Genomic DNA, 13,773 nt, shown 5'->3' on the forward strand with positions numbered 1-13,773 from the left:
CAGACCAGCAGCTCCTTAAGATCAGAAGATCTCTACGAAAAAACATTTAAAAACTGGACTTGTAGAGTTTTCAGAGGACGTTTCTTCACTCAGCTAAGTAGATCTATTAGGTCCAGTAGCCTTTTTTTAGACGTACCATGACCTGGATGACTGAGAACCTTCACAGACCCCAGAGGATCTCACTCACTTTTCTGGAAAGTCGTGTGTTCAAGCTTTTTGTGAGAGAGACACAGTAAAACAATGACGCTGGAAAACCTTCCACGACTCCCAGAGGCCGACGAAGCCTCCGAACGTTGTTAGTTTGTCCAGAACCTTCAGTTGAAGGTTCACTACAGATGATCGGTGACTAATGGTTCGGGTTTGGTACGAATGTGATCGGTTGTTGTGTTGTCGTCCAGGTGCTGTCATCCTGCTCGGACGGACCAACATGTTTCGGTTCAACCACCCGAAGGAGGCGGCGAAGCTGAGGGAGAAGCGAAAGGTGAGAGGGTCGCGTCCGATAACGGTTGAACTGAAGGTGAGTGTTTCTCCTCTGACGGGTTTATGTTTGACCTCCTCAGAGCGGCCTGCTCTCCACCTTCAGCCTGTCCATGACCGACCTGTCCAAGTCCTGTGAAAACCTCTCCACCGTGATGCTCTACAATCCTGGGTGAGTGAGCAGAGACCAAGAACATCCTCGGCCGCATGTCGGTATCGGCTCAGACGCTGCAGTGCATCTCCACTCTACATCAAAGCCCCTCGAGAGGTTTTTACTGTAGCACATCAGCTGAGTTTGAGGCAACAACCTCCTAAACCCTGTCGGGTCCATATTCATGACCCTGGTCTCTCAGGATAGGTCAGTCTGCTACTATGTCTAATTAACTAGAAATAAACTAAAACGTCTAGATTACAGAGTAGAAAACACCCTGGTAGCAATGATATCGTTCTGAACTCATTCATCAAGTCCTTGAGTTTATAGAAATACCACAAAGTTCACACATTTTACAAAGGTTCTAGTAAAAATAGAACCAGACCCACTTTCAATTTGGACATTTAGATAAAACCAAAGAACCCAAAGTGTTTCTCCATGTTGGGTTTTACCTCTTGAAAGAGAATCTGGAATTCCACCATTGTGCACGTTATAGGATCCATGAGAATATTGACATTTCCTCCACATGGGATAATAAGTCACTAAGGCCTGTTGGATATTGTTGTAAAGGCCTCATTCAGTACAAGATGACTATGTTGTGATTATTATCTCCATTAGCTCACAGATGGAGGCAAATTACCTCAATGAAAGGGAAAGATTCTGTCAATCAAGTCACCACGTGGTGCATAGTTGATGGAGGATAGTGTGGACAGACTCAAAGGGACCATACACTGTTGATTTATTTCTGGATTTGATGAAATATTGAGATATAAGAAGAACACAACAGCAAATTCAGTTTGGCCTCATATTTTCTCTTATTTATCCTGTGCATCAACAAATTCTACCAATTCTGTGAACACTATTGAATTGATTGTAAATGCCAGGCTGGACTGGGTTGTTTGTCAAAGTGATAAAAAAAGAAAATGTACGGAAGGATTTGTTTTCTTGAGTTTAGCCTGAACAGATGTTTGTGTGGATCTAACTGTGTCCACCCTGTCCTGTCGACAGTCTCTTCACTGAGAAGGGCCCCGTCTTCCTCAGGTAGACTCAGCCGTCCACTTCCTGTCTAACTGTCCCGTTTTGACCCAGAGACGTGTCTCGACTCGTGCAGTTTCTCCTCACCTCCACCCTCATTGCCTGCTGTTGTTTTGTTGTTTTTATTTTTATTTTGCACACCAGCTTGCTGCTTCTGTCCTCACTGTGACATCTCATCATAGAAGATGTGTCATTGCCTGGCGTTTCATTTCAGAGCTTGTGCTGCCGTGTCCTTTAGCTTCACTAGTTGTGGTGTCGAGTGTTTGTGTTGGTTGCGTTGGATAAGAAAAAAAAAAAAAGATGCTGATGGAGGTTTTGTGTTTTGTTTTTTCCAGGTTGGAGTTTGAGAGACAGCAGCGAGAAGAGTTGGAGAAACTGGAGCTGAAAAGGTTTGAGAGTCTGAAACTTGTCATTAAACTATGTATGAACATAATCAACAGGTAAATTCTGGACCCAAAAAAACCCAGAAACATAAGTTAATTCCAGATCAACGTGGTGAATTTTTACTCATTTCTAGAACTGGTTTCCTGGATCAATTTAGTATAAAATCATTTTAGAGAAATTTCAGCATCAGAAAGGTAAAGTTTACGTTAACATTAACAATGGCATTTAAAGAGAAGCTTGATCTCTAACATGTAACGTAAGCTTAGTGTTTAAACTTTAGCCGTAACATGTAACGTTAGCTTAGTGTTTCAACATTAGCTGTAACGTTAGCTTAGTGTTTAAACTTTAGCTGTAACGTTAGCTTAGTGTTTAAACTTTAGATGTAACGTTAGCTTAGTGTTTAAACTTTAGCTGTAACGTTAGCTTAGTGTTTAAACTTTAGATGTAATGTTAGCTTAGTGTTTAAACTTTAGATGCTACCTGTAAAGTTAGCTTAGTGCTTAAACTTTAGATGCTACCTGTAAAGTTAGCTTAGTGTTTAAACTTTAGATGCTACCTATAAAGTTAGCTTGGTGTTTAAACTTTAGCTGTAAAGTTAGCTTAGTGTTTAAACTTTAGCTGTGACGTTAGCTTAGTGCTTAAACTTTAGATGCTACCTGTAAAGTTAGCTTAGTGCTTAAACTTTAGATGCTACCTATAATGTTAGCTTAGTGTTTAAACTTTAGATGCTACCTGTAATGTTAGCTTAGTGTTTAAACTTTAGATGCTACCTGTAATGTTAGCTTAGTTCTTAAAATTTAGATGCTACCTGTAAAGTTAGCTTAGTGTTTAAACTTTAGATGCTACCTGTAAAGTTAGCTTAGTGTTTAAACTTTAGATGCTACCTGTAAAGTTAGCTTAGTGTTTAAACTTTAGATGCTACCTGTAAAGTTAGCTTAGTGTTTAAACTTTAGATGCTACCTATAATGTTAGCTTAGTGCTTAAACTTTAGATGCTACCTATAATGTTAGCTTAGTGCTTAAAATTTAGATGCTACCTGTAAAGTTAGCTTAGTGTTTAAACTTTAGATGCTACCTGTAATGTTAGCTTAGTGTTTAAACTTTAGATGCTACCTGTAAAGTTAGCGTAGTGCTTAAACTTTAGATGCTACCTGTAACGTTAGCTTAGTGTTTAAACTTTAGATGTAACGTTAGCTTAGTGTTTAAACTTTAGATGCTACCTGTAATGTTAGCTTAGTGCTTAAACTTTAGATGCTAGCTGTAACATTAGCTTAGTGTTTAAACTTTAGATGCTACCTGTAAAGTTAGCTTAGTGTTTAAACTTTAGATGCTACCTGTAACGTTAGCTTAGTGTTTAAACTTTAGATGCTAGCTGTAACATTAGCTTAGTGTTTAAACTTTAGATGCTAGCTATAATGTTAGCTTAGTGTTTAAACTTTAGATGCTACCTGTAATGTTAGCTTAGTGTTTAAACTTTAGATGCTACCTGTAAAGTTAGCTTAGTGTTTAAACTTTAGATGCTACCTGTAATGTTAGCTTAGTGTTTAAACTTTAGATGCTAGCTGTAACATTAGCTTAGTGTTTAAACTTTAGATGCTACCTGTAAAGTTAGCTTGGTGTTTAAACTTTAGCCGTAACATGTAACGTTAGCTTAGTGTTTAAACTTTAGCTGTAACGTTAGCTTAGTGTTTACACTTTAGCTGTAACGTTAGCTAACTTTAACTTGTAGAGTTGACCCAGGGTTTGTCGTGCGCAGTGACAAACATCATGTTGTGCCTCCATCTCTGCAGAAGGCTGATCAAGGAGATGGAGGCGAAGCAGCAGAGCGAGAAGGCAGAGCTGGAGCGCCTCCAACAGGAGGTGGAGAGTCAGCGCAAGGAGTCTGAGGAGGTGCAGCAGCGGATCCTGCATCAGGAGGAAAGCCTCCGCCGCCGCAACCAGGACATCGAGAGCCGGCTGCAAGACTTCCTGGCCGAGAAGGAGCGCTTTGAGGAGGAGAGGCGCTCCGAGATCCAGGGAATGGATGCGGAGCAGCGGCAGCGGTGGAGGCAGCAGCAGGAGGGAGAAGCCGAGCAGACGGAGATCTACCGGGAGCTGGAGCGGCTGAAGAGGGAGCGCCAGGAGCAGAAGGTCCGGCTGGAGGCTGAACGGCGGCGGCTGGAGGAGCAGGAGAAGGAGCAGCTGAGTCTGGTGGGGCGGCTGGAGGACCAGCTGAGGGAGAAGCAGGAGGCCGCCTCCGTCCTGTTGACCGGCGAGGACAGCCGCCGCCTGGAGGAGGAGCGACGAGCCCTGGCGGAGATCAGAGAAGCCCTCCTCCGGGCCAAGGAGGCTGCGGAGCGGCCGGACGCGGAGGACGCCGGCGAGGAGGCGAGAGCCGCCCAGGCTCGATACGCCGACTTCAAGGAGGCTCAGGTGAAGGAGCTGGGCCGGTTGGAGGAGGGGCTCCGTCAGCAGGGGGAGCGCCTGGAAAAGGAGGTCGCTGCAGAGAGGAGCACTCTGCTCCTCCTCGCCCACGGCCTCAAGGAACGGCAGCAGCAGCTGAAGGAGCGGCAGGAGAAGGGGGCGCAGGACGCCACGGCGGTGGTCCAGGAGGAGCAGCTGGTCAAACAGGCCGAGAACAGGCTCCAGTTTAAGGAGCGGCAGCTGGCCAACCTGGCCGAGGGCCTCCTCCCCGCCCTGGCCGAGGAGAAGCAGAGGGCCCTGGAGCTCCTGGAGCGCAGCGGAGGAGGAGGAGGAGGAGGCAGCAACGGGAACTACGAAAGTCCTCCCGGTCTGGACAACACCCTGTACCAGGTGGAGAAGGAGCTCGAGGACAAGGAGGAGAAGCTGAACCTCCACTGGCACAGCGCCCAGCAGCTCCAGCAGCTCCAGGAGACGTACGAGTTCACGGCCAACGTGGCTCGGCAGGAGGAGAAGGTGAGGAGGAAGGAGAAGGAGATCCTGGAGTCCAAGGAGAAGCAGCAGAGGGAGGCGATGGAGCAGGCGGTGGCCCGGCTGGAGAGGAGACACTCGGCCCTGAGGCGCAGCGTCTCCCTGGACCCCGAGTCTGAGGAGCAGAGAACCAGGAGCTCCGTCAGGAACCAGAGGTCGGGGGTCGACCTGGACCAGCAGAGGTCTTTATATTTCTGTTATTATCAGATTAATCTCAGGGTTGATGCAGATTAACTTTGATTAATCGCGATAAAATTGAATGAATTTTTAATCTGCAGTAATCGTGTTTCATTTGCACGAGCAAAATGTAACAATGTTTTAGCTTTAAGTTTACATTAAGATTCAAACCTCAGATGTTTATGTTTAAAATTAACATTGGTATTCAAACATCAATAGTTAACGTCAGCTAGCGTTTTCAAACTTAAGCTGTAAAGTTTATGTTAGCGTTTAAACTTCAAATGTGACGTTTACGCTTAAAATTCTGCAGTAAAGTTTACATTGCAACATCCTTAATAATCCTTAATGACAAGAAGGCCACCTTAAAATGTTAATGTTTAAAATGTTTAAACTGTATAGATAACGTTAGCATTTAAAGTTAAGTGTTTTAGCTTAAACTGTAAATCTTGCGCTTAAAATGCGACTGTAAAGTTTACACTTGCGGCGTGTAAAATCACGAATGTATTTGTGTAAAACGTTGCCGTGTCTTTCTCCAGAGTGGAGCGGGAGATCCAGAAGCTGCGACAGAGAATCAACGAGGGCGACGAAAACAACAGGACTCACTCGATCGGCGGCGACGAGAAGACGAGTCACAACAGCTCCCCGGTCGGCCACATCCAGAGTCTGAACTCTCTGCTGCCGCTGTCGGACGACCGGTACGCCGCCGTTAGCCTTCACTCCGTCAGACCAATGCTTTTAATCTGTTAATTATTAGGTTCTTGTTTGATTCTAACTCTAATCTTAAAACAGGTTAAATGCGTACATCGAAGAGGAAGTCCAGCGAAGGCTACGGAAACTGAATCTTCTGAACGGCAGCAGCAGCAGCATGGACCTGTCTCTGTCCTGCGAATCTCTCGGAGTAAGAATTGTCATGTTCAGTTTTTATCAAGGCCCTGGTGTCGTCTTTTAACTAGACACAAGATCCACCCAGTGATGGATGGAAAACCGTGTCATTAGCTGAAAAAAAAAAAAAAATTCTCAAGAATAAATAACTTGTTTACTTTAATCAGAACGGATTAAAGTTGCAGCCTTGAAACACCAGCAAAGACACTGCTGGTGTTTCAAGGCTGTTTTGTGTACATTTAGTTTAGCTTAAATTTAAAAAAACAAAATACATGTGAAGATCACGTTGACATTTAAAATTATTCATATATTTGTAACATTAACTTAGTGTTGACGATTTAGTGGCAACATGTAAAGTTAACGATTGCGTTTAATGCGAATTTTACATGTTGTTGGCTAAAATTTAAAAATTAAGAATAACAATATGAAGACGTTTTTATTGTCTGGTACAAAAACAATGAATTACAGCTCTTTGTTGCGGGAGCAAGTCAATAAGCTGTAATTTTGGTTTATCTGTGAAGCTGTTGCTCTTCCTGCCCCTGGAACGGTAACCGGCCACTGACGTCTTGTAATAGATTTAATCGTGATGATACTAAATCGCTCCTGTAAAACATAATTAACAGAATGTTTCCTGGTTCGCAGACGTCTTTAGCAGCAGGTCTTGGATGTGTTTTTCCTAAAATGTTTTAGGCTGTAAAATGAAAATCCTAGAGAAAAAAAACTGGAGTGAAGAATGACAGAATAATTCCTGCAGTGATGAAATGAACTGATGTTTAGTCTTTAACTCTGCAGGAGGAGGAGGAAGTTAGCGACTGTAGCTCTGTTAGATTAACAGATGAGGTAAGACCAGGTTCCACCAGCCCTTTATTTATGTTCCTGCAATCTGCATGACTCCCCCGAACACACCTTAATCACTTTATACCTTAACTGGGTTCTTCTCCTCCTGGTTTTTATTTGTCCTGGTTTAATTTATCCTCTCTCCTTTTCCCTGTCATCATGAAGAATAATCAAATTATTTGCTTGCTAATTCAGTTTCTCTTGAACTAAACTGAAATCAGCTGATGTTCAGTTCTGACTCTTTTCAGGATGATGAAAAGCTGCAGAACATTAACCCGAGGAGGCTGAAATATGAGGTAAGACCTTCTCAGTTTGGTTTTGGGATTCATTAATGATTAATAATCAATTTAAAATGTTGGAAATGTAGGCGTTACTTTAGTAATACAACTGATTCTTCAGGTGAATATAAATTAAAGTCAAATAGAGGATTGGAGCTGCCAGTAATTCTAGTCTCTCAAGTTTTAGTCTTGAAAGTAACCTGGATGTCACGGTTTGCTTCTGTTTCAGGATGGTTTCTACTAGGGATGTCCCGCTCTTGTCTTAAATAAACTAAAGTCTTTCCTTAAAGTCTTCTCCTAGAGTCGACTGGATTCAGTCCAGGTAGTCAAGTCTTTCTTTAAGTCAGAGTTCATGTAGTGTGGAGCGGAGGAGCTCGTACCTTGTTTCCTCCAACGCTGCTATAAACTAACTCTCTGGAAGACTTTCCGTTAAAACAGAAGTAGTTTACGTGCTACATGGACGTGGGCTTGGTTTGTAACATTAAAGCTCTAATACCAACCGGGACATCCCTAGTTTCAAACCAGTACATGACACACACCTAACAAAACATCTTAAACATGCATTAATTTAAAGCCATTTCAAATCAAATTTGGGTAAAACTGTTGCTTTGTTTTTGCCAGAAACTTATTTTAAAAAAGATGTTTGTTGTGCACTTGTCGTCCTAATTTGCATGACATCTACACGCTGTTAATTTTGAATCACTTACACCTCACCTGTGCACCTGGTGATTGGAGGAACTATAATTCTCACTGGGGTGCAATGTGGACTTCAGTTTAATTCAGAGACCCTTCCCGTCCTTCTTGACGATGTAGTCATGGACTCCCCTCCTTGTGCACACAGAAAACCTGCGGGTCTAGCTTCCAGTCTTACTTGGAGTTGGAGGCAATCTCTCCTCCTAACGTCCAGGACAAGATGCTTGAAGGACCAGAGCGCCGCCTTATAAAACTCCACGAGTCCACAGCTGAAACCGGTCCTTACAAAGACGGTGGCAAAGACAAATTGTGGGCGGGAGAAGGGAATGTCCTTCGAGGGCAGGTGGCTCGGGCTGTTTCTAAATTTGACCGTTGTGGACAAGACGAGTTCTGCGTCCTGTCGGCGAAAATCCACACGTCTGACGAAAACGAGAACATCGCAGATTCTACTTGCTTCGTCCCTGATGGAGATAAAAGGGAACAACCGCCGGCTAAAGGACGCTCTTGTTGTTACACGAACGAAAACGTAAGAAAGAGAGGAGAAGGTGATTCATCCTCAAAGCTGCTGCCCTCTAGAGGTCAGAAGGATACGGAACAGGAGTTGACTGAATCTGTTCCTGGTAAAACAAAACAAGAGACAGATGCAGGAGATGAGGAAGTGGCGACAAACAGGGGCTATGTTTTGGGCTACTTTGCCAGAAGGTTGTCCAGAGTGTATAAAGATGCCGGTAGAAGGCTGCAGGACACACGGGACATCATCCGAAATGTTCAACTCCCAGAGATGAAGGTTGTCCTCTCTCAGTATGTGACCATGGTGTCCAAAGACCTGCCGCTGATCAGCCGATTACAGCTCCAACAAGAGCCACAACCCAGCAAGCCAGCGGAGAAGAAAGTTGCTGCGGTGGAGCTGGATTGTTCCCCGAGTCTTCCCCGACGGGGAGGAACGTCGGGATGGCCCGAGGGATCCGTGTCCTCCATCAGAAACGCGAGTCCTCAGGTATTTCATCAGAGGCTGGTTGAGCTGCCGCCGGCTTTGTCTCAGTTACAGACGTCTTCATCCCAGGACATCGTGAAAAAGTTAGAAACGATGACTCCTCAAATCCAAGTTGACGAGCTGCTGAGCGTCTTCTGGCTCAAGGCGGCGGATGGAAAGGAGCCGATCCCGAAACCGGCCTGTTTGCTTTTATCAGAGAAGGACCTGACGGTGCTCTCTGCTGGCGCCGATTCCAGAGACGCCGTGAAGGTTTTCCACCATTTTAACTTGCGGGACATCAAGGAGGTCCAGGTTAGTTTGGCGGGGCAGCACGTCCGAATCTTCAGCCGCACCGCTGCCACCGCCCTCGCCGTCTTCACCCACAGCAAAGAGCTTACCCAGGACTTCTGCAAGGCTTTACTGAAGGCTCTGTCTCCTGGCCAGTTCTCTGAAAGCCACCCCTTACTCTCTGAGGACCTCATGCTCCTCTCTCTGGACTGGACATCCAGTGTCCCTGACCTCGTCCTGGACGCCGGCCTGTCCGTCACCTCCAGGTTCAAGCGGGTCCTCGCTGACCTGCTCTACATCATCCACGGGAACATGGAGGGTCCCGGTCGACCTTCCCTGGCCAACATCAGTCCTCTGCTCTACACCAGCGTCCGGCTCGAGAACCGGACCCGTGTCCGCGTGGACCCCATCTTCCAGTTCCTCCTGACGGACACTCACGTCGCTCTCCTCCGAGAGGACGGCGTTTTTCACCCTTCGCCACGAGGGTCGAGTCTGGTCCCCGTTCAGCCTCAGTTTCGGGGCCTCGAGCTTCGTAAACGCTCGGACATCAGATGCCTGCTCGTGAGGCAGAATGAAAACTGTCTGGGAGTGGAAATCGTGTTCGCGCATCAGAAGCCGCAAGATCTGAAAAGGAAGCTGGAGTCCCGGCGTAACTCCGCCTCTCATGATGGCAAACAGAGTGACTCCTGGGAATTAGCCTTCAGCTGCACGGCCGAAGCTTTGATGTTGATTGATCACCTGACTAAGTAGACGCTGAATTTACCTGAGGTCATGAATGTGTCATGTTAAAAAAAATTTACTTCTGTTACATGGATCACAAAAAAGAAGAAGGGAGATCCTGTTTGAGAAGTTGAATCTTCATTGTGACAATGAAAAAGAAACACAACTATATGTATTTTAAAATAGTTTTAAGCCTTTTTTTAAAAAAAAAAAACTTTTACAGTGTAATTTGAATAATCAGAACATATTAACCCAAATGAATTGTAATAAATAAACTGTCTGAATGAAGATGAACTCTTTCTACGTCCGTTCAGTTTTTACTCAGGTGTGCGACTCTTGTATGTTTGTATCTTAAATTGTGAAGTTTTTGCCAAAGGAATAAAGATTAATGTGCCTTATGTTTTAACTTAAATAAATAATAATAAAGACTCTACATGGTGGAATTCTCTTGGTCTGATCTTCAGTTTTTTGCCGATCTCTGGTTCAGAAGCTGATTGATGACGGATGTTTGTTTTGTGTTTGTTTTTGTGTTTTTTTTTCCTGATGACTTCCTGCAGCACCTGGTGTCTCGTCCTCGCTGGATGAGCGGCGACGGCGTCCAGGAACCCGTTAAAATTAGCATTCCTCGTTACGTTCTCCGAGGTCAGGGGAAAGACGAGCACTTTGAGTTTGAGGTGAAGGTGAGTCCCGCCGGCTCGTTCAGCTGCTCAGACAAACGCAATGATGAAAAAGTTTTAAAGGTGATTGGTGTTAACGTCCATCTTCACCCTGGATGGACGAGTTATGGGGTCAAATCACGACTTCCTGTGTCACCATTGGTAGACAAACAATTTATTATTTTTTAAAATTATAGGGAATGGACCCATGCGTGGATGTTGTTTGTCTAACCTAGCGACCGTAACACAGGAAGTCATAAGGGTATGAGCCCACAGATTAGTGGTCAGTCACTAATCAGAAGATCAACAAGGGTCAATTAGACATTTATCGCTGCATGAAATCAAAACTGAAGCATGTGTTTATCACCACTTTGTTCTTAAAAACGTAGAAATAGTTGAGGACAGTGAAGCTCAGCAATGTTTCTAGTGTAAATGTGGCTAAAGGGGGGAAACTTAATATACAATATGTGTAATATGTGTAAGTGTAATGTTTTTGGATGAGTTTCATTTTAATTATTTGATGCTTTAAAAACAGGATGTGAAACAAGATAATGGTAAACACCAGTTGCTGAACCGTACTGATCAGACTCAGGCTCTGAAGTTGTGAGATATCGGTGAAAATGGCATCAGTTTGGCCAATGAGAGGAAGTGAGAACATGTCGTCCACATTTATATACAGTCTATGGTTTGACGATGTATCGACTTTGATTAATGTAAGCGACGTTGGTGCGTTAATGAAGGAGTCCTGGGTTCTTAACCTTTCTTCATAAAACATAACTTTCATCTTACATTAACGATGCTTTAACTGTAGAGTCTCTTGGTTGCTGGAGTCAACTTTTGTCTGAATATCTTCCCTCAGATCACGGTGATGGACGAGACGTGGACGGTGTTCAGACGCTACAGCCGCTTCCGGGAAATGCACAAGAGCCTCAAACTAAAATATCCAGAGGTGAGACGGTCCCATCCACACTGGAGATGTCAAACGGAGCAAAGAAACTTGGGATTTTTAGATGTTTCTTTAATTATTTTGGCTGTAAGCATTTTTTTTGTTGTGTTATTGTCTGAAGAAGTTTGTGTTGTGTTGGTTTCAGCTCGCAGCGCTCCCGTTCCCACCGAAGAAGCTGTTTGGAAACAGAGATGAGCGAATTATCGCAGAGCGCCGGAGTCACCTGGAGGCAGGACATTCTAATTTATTTAGTTTATTCACACATTCACAGACACGCCAAAACATTAGGACCTCTGAAGATCTCTGATTTATCATATAACGGCCAGCTGCTATTAGCTGGGAGGCTAGGAAGAACTACTACTTGCTGGGAGGCTAGGAAGAGCTACTATTAGCTGAGAGGCTAGGAAGAGCTACTATTAGCTGGGAGGCTAGGAAAAGCTACTATTAGTTGGGAGGCTAGGAAGAGCTACTATTAGCTGGGAGGCTAGGAAGAGCTACTATTAGGTGGGAGGCTAGGAAGAGCTACTATTAACTGGAAGGCTAGAAAGAGCTACTATTAGCTAGAAGGCTAGTAGCTGGGAGACTAGGAAGAGCTTTTATTAAGTGAGGGGCTAGGGAGAGCTGCTATTAGCTGGGAGGCTTGGAAGAGCTTCTATTAGCTGGGAGGCTAGGAAGAGCTACTATTAGCTGGGAGGCTAGAAAGAGCTACTATTAGCTGGGAGGCTAGAAAGAGCTACTATTAGCTGGGAGGCTAGGAAGAGCTACTATTAGCTGGGAGGCTAGGGAGAGCTACTATTGGCTGGGAAGAGCTACTACTTGCTGGGAGGCTGGGAAGAGCTACTACTTGCTGGGAGGCTAGGAAGAGCTACTATTAGCTGGGAATCTAGGAAGAGCTACTATTAGCTGGGAGGCTAGGAAGAGCTACTATTAGTTGGGAGGCTAGGAAGAGCTACTATTACTGAAGCTGGAAGAGTATTGCTGAGGAAAAGAGCTACTATTAGCTGGGAGGCTAGGAAGAGCTACTATTAACTGGAAGGCTAGAAAGAGCTACTATTAGCTAGAAGGCTAGTAGCTGGGAGACTAGGAAGAGCTTTTATTAAGTGAGGGGCAAGGGAGAGCTACTATTAGCTGGGAGGCTAGGAAGAGCTACTATTAACTGGAAGGCTAGGAAGAGCTACTATTAGCTAGAAGGCTAGTAGCTAGGAGGCTAGGATGTGTTGTTGACTTTCATGATTTGCTGTAAATTCTGATACAGTGACTCGTCATGGAAGCTCACTGTGTTCAACCACCTTCTTCTTCTTCTTCTTCTTCTTCTTCTTCTTCTTCTTCTCTGCAGCGTTACCTGAGGAGCTTGTTCCGGGTGATGTTGTCGTCCTCCAGCTCCCCCCTCAGAGCCGACGTAGACGCCGGTTTCCATCTTTCCAAACGGGACGTCTGCGAGTTCTCGCCCTTCTTCAAGAAGGGCGTCTTCGAGCACAGCAGCCACGGCACCGGCTGAACGCAGAGAGAATCTAGAACAAACCCAAATCAGACAAGACTCTGGGTCCTGAGGAGGAGGAGGAGGAGGAGGAGGGGAAACCTGCAGGTCAGTTTCCTGACGGAGGCTTCATCGTGAACGTCTTTCCATGGAAGCTGCAGTCAAATATGAACTGTTTAATGTTTCAGCTTCTGAAATGAAATGATTTTTCCCGTTTTTCCACGCCAGCTCGTAGATGAACATTTAGATGCAAATCACTTGGATAATAAACATCTTTCTTTTTATATTCATCAACTATTTTCTGCAGAAACTCCATTTAAAGCTGCTAAGAGTCTTGTTAGCCGACGGGACAGGTCTAATTCCTGGATGTGTCGATCCAGGCACTTTGATTTAATGTTTTGTAGATGGACGACGATGAAACACAAATGTCAAAGTACAACTAAATCTCAGTCGCTATTATTATCGTTAGTACTGATGAACATGAACAGCCAGCGCTACTGAGATGAGCTAACTGACACTAAATTGCTTATTTCAACAAAGCACTTTTCCTTTTTTTTTTGTCAGATATTAATGTCAGACTTCTACCTCATTCAGAGGAGACATCAGATCATTAATCAGAGCTGTTAACGATCTGATCTTCTTCTATGATTAAAGATGTTTAAAGGTTCACTAGTTGTGACTTTTTTTCTCTTCACAAAGGAGCAACAAACGTCATTAAAATTTATTTATATATGGTTTTATTCACATGTTCAGAGATGAGCCAAAACATTAGGACCTTTGAAGGTCTCTGATTCATCATCTAACAGCCTGCTAGGAGGACCTACTGTTAGCTGGGAGGCTAGGAGGAGCTACTGTTAGCTGGGAGGCTA

The 13,773-nt window shown here is 44.4% G+C and overlaps 1 protein-coding gene across 1 annotated transcript in view; it reads left to right on the forward strand.

Moving 5' to 3' along the window:
• kif16ba (kinesin family member 16Ba) overlaps window positions 1-13,573 on the forward strand; it is a 21,937-nt gene extending 8,364 nt beyond the window's left edge. Inside the window, exons 11-24 of the mRNA XM_047578197.1 lie at window positions 353-481; window positions 561-649; window positions 1,637-1,669; window positions 1,999-2,052; window positions 3,837-5,159; window positions 5,691-5,849; window positions 5,944-6,052; window positions 6,829-6,876; window positions 7,122-7,169; window positions 7,993-9,852; window positions 10,383-10,505; window positions 11,341-11,430; window positions 11,573-11,656; window positions 12,764-13,573. Coding sequence (XP_047434153.1) covers window positions 353-481; window positions 561-649; window positions 1,637-1,669; window positions 1,999-2,052; window positions 3,837-5,159; window positions 5,691-5,849; window positions 5,944-6,052; window positions 6,829-6,876; window positions 7,122-7,169; window positions 7,993-9,852; window positions 10,383-10,505; window positions 11,341-11,430; window positions 11,573-11,656; window positions 12,764-12,925 — 4,311 coding nt within the window. The 3' untranslated portion in view covers window positions 12,926-13,573. The remainder of the gene's footprint in view (window positions 1-352; window positions 482-560; window positions 650-1,636; window positions 1,670-1,998; window positions 2,053-3,836; window positions 5,160-5,690; window positions 5,850-5,943; window positions 6,053-6,828; window positions 6,877-7,121; window positions 7,170-7,992; window positions 9,853-10,382; window positions 10,506-11,340; window positions 11,431-11,572; window positions 11,657-12,763) is intronic.
• The last annotated feature ends 200 nt before the right edge of the window (window positions 13,574-13,773 follow it).

The sequence above is a fragment of the Mugil cephalus genome, chromosome 2 (assembly GCF_022458985.1).
Source record: "Mugil cephalus isolate CIBA_MC_2020 chromosome 2, CIBA_Mcephalus_1.1, whole genome shotgun sequence".
NCBI classification, from domain to species: domain Eukaryota; kingdom Metazoa; phylum Chordata; class Actinopteri; order Mugiliformes; family Mugilidae; genus Mugil; species Mugil cephalus.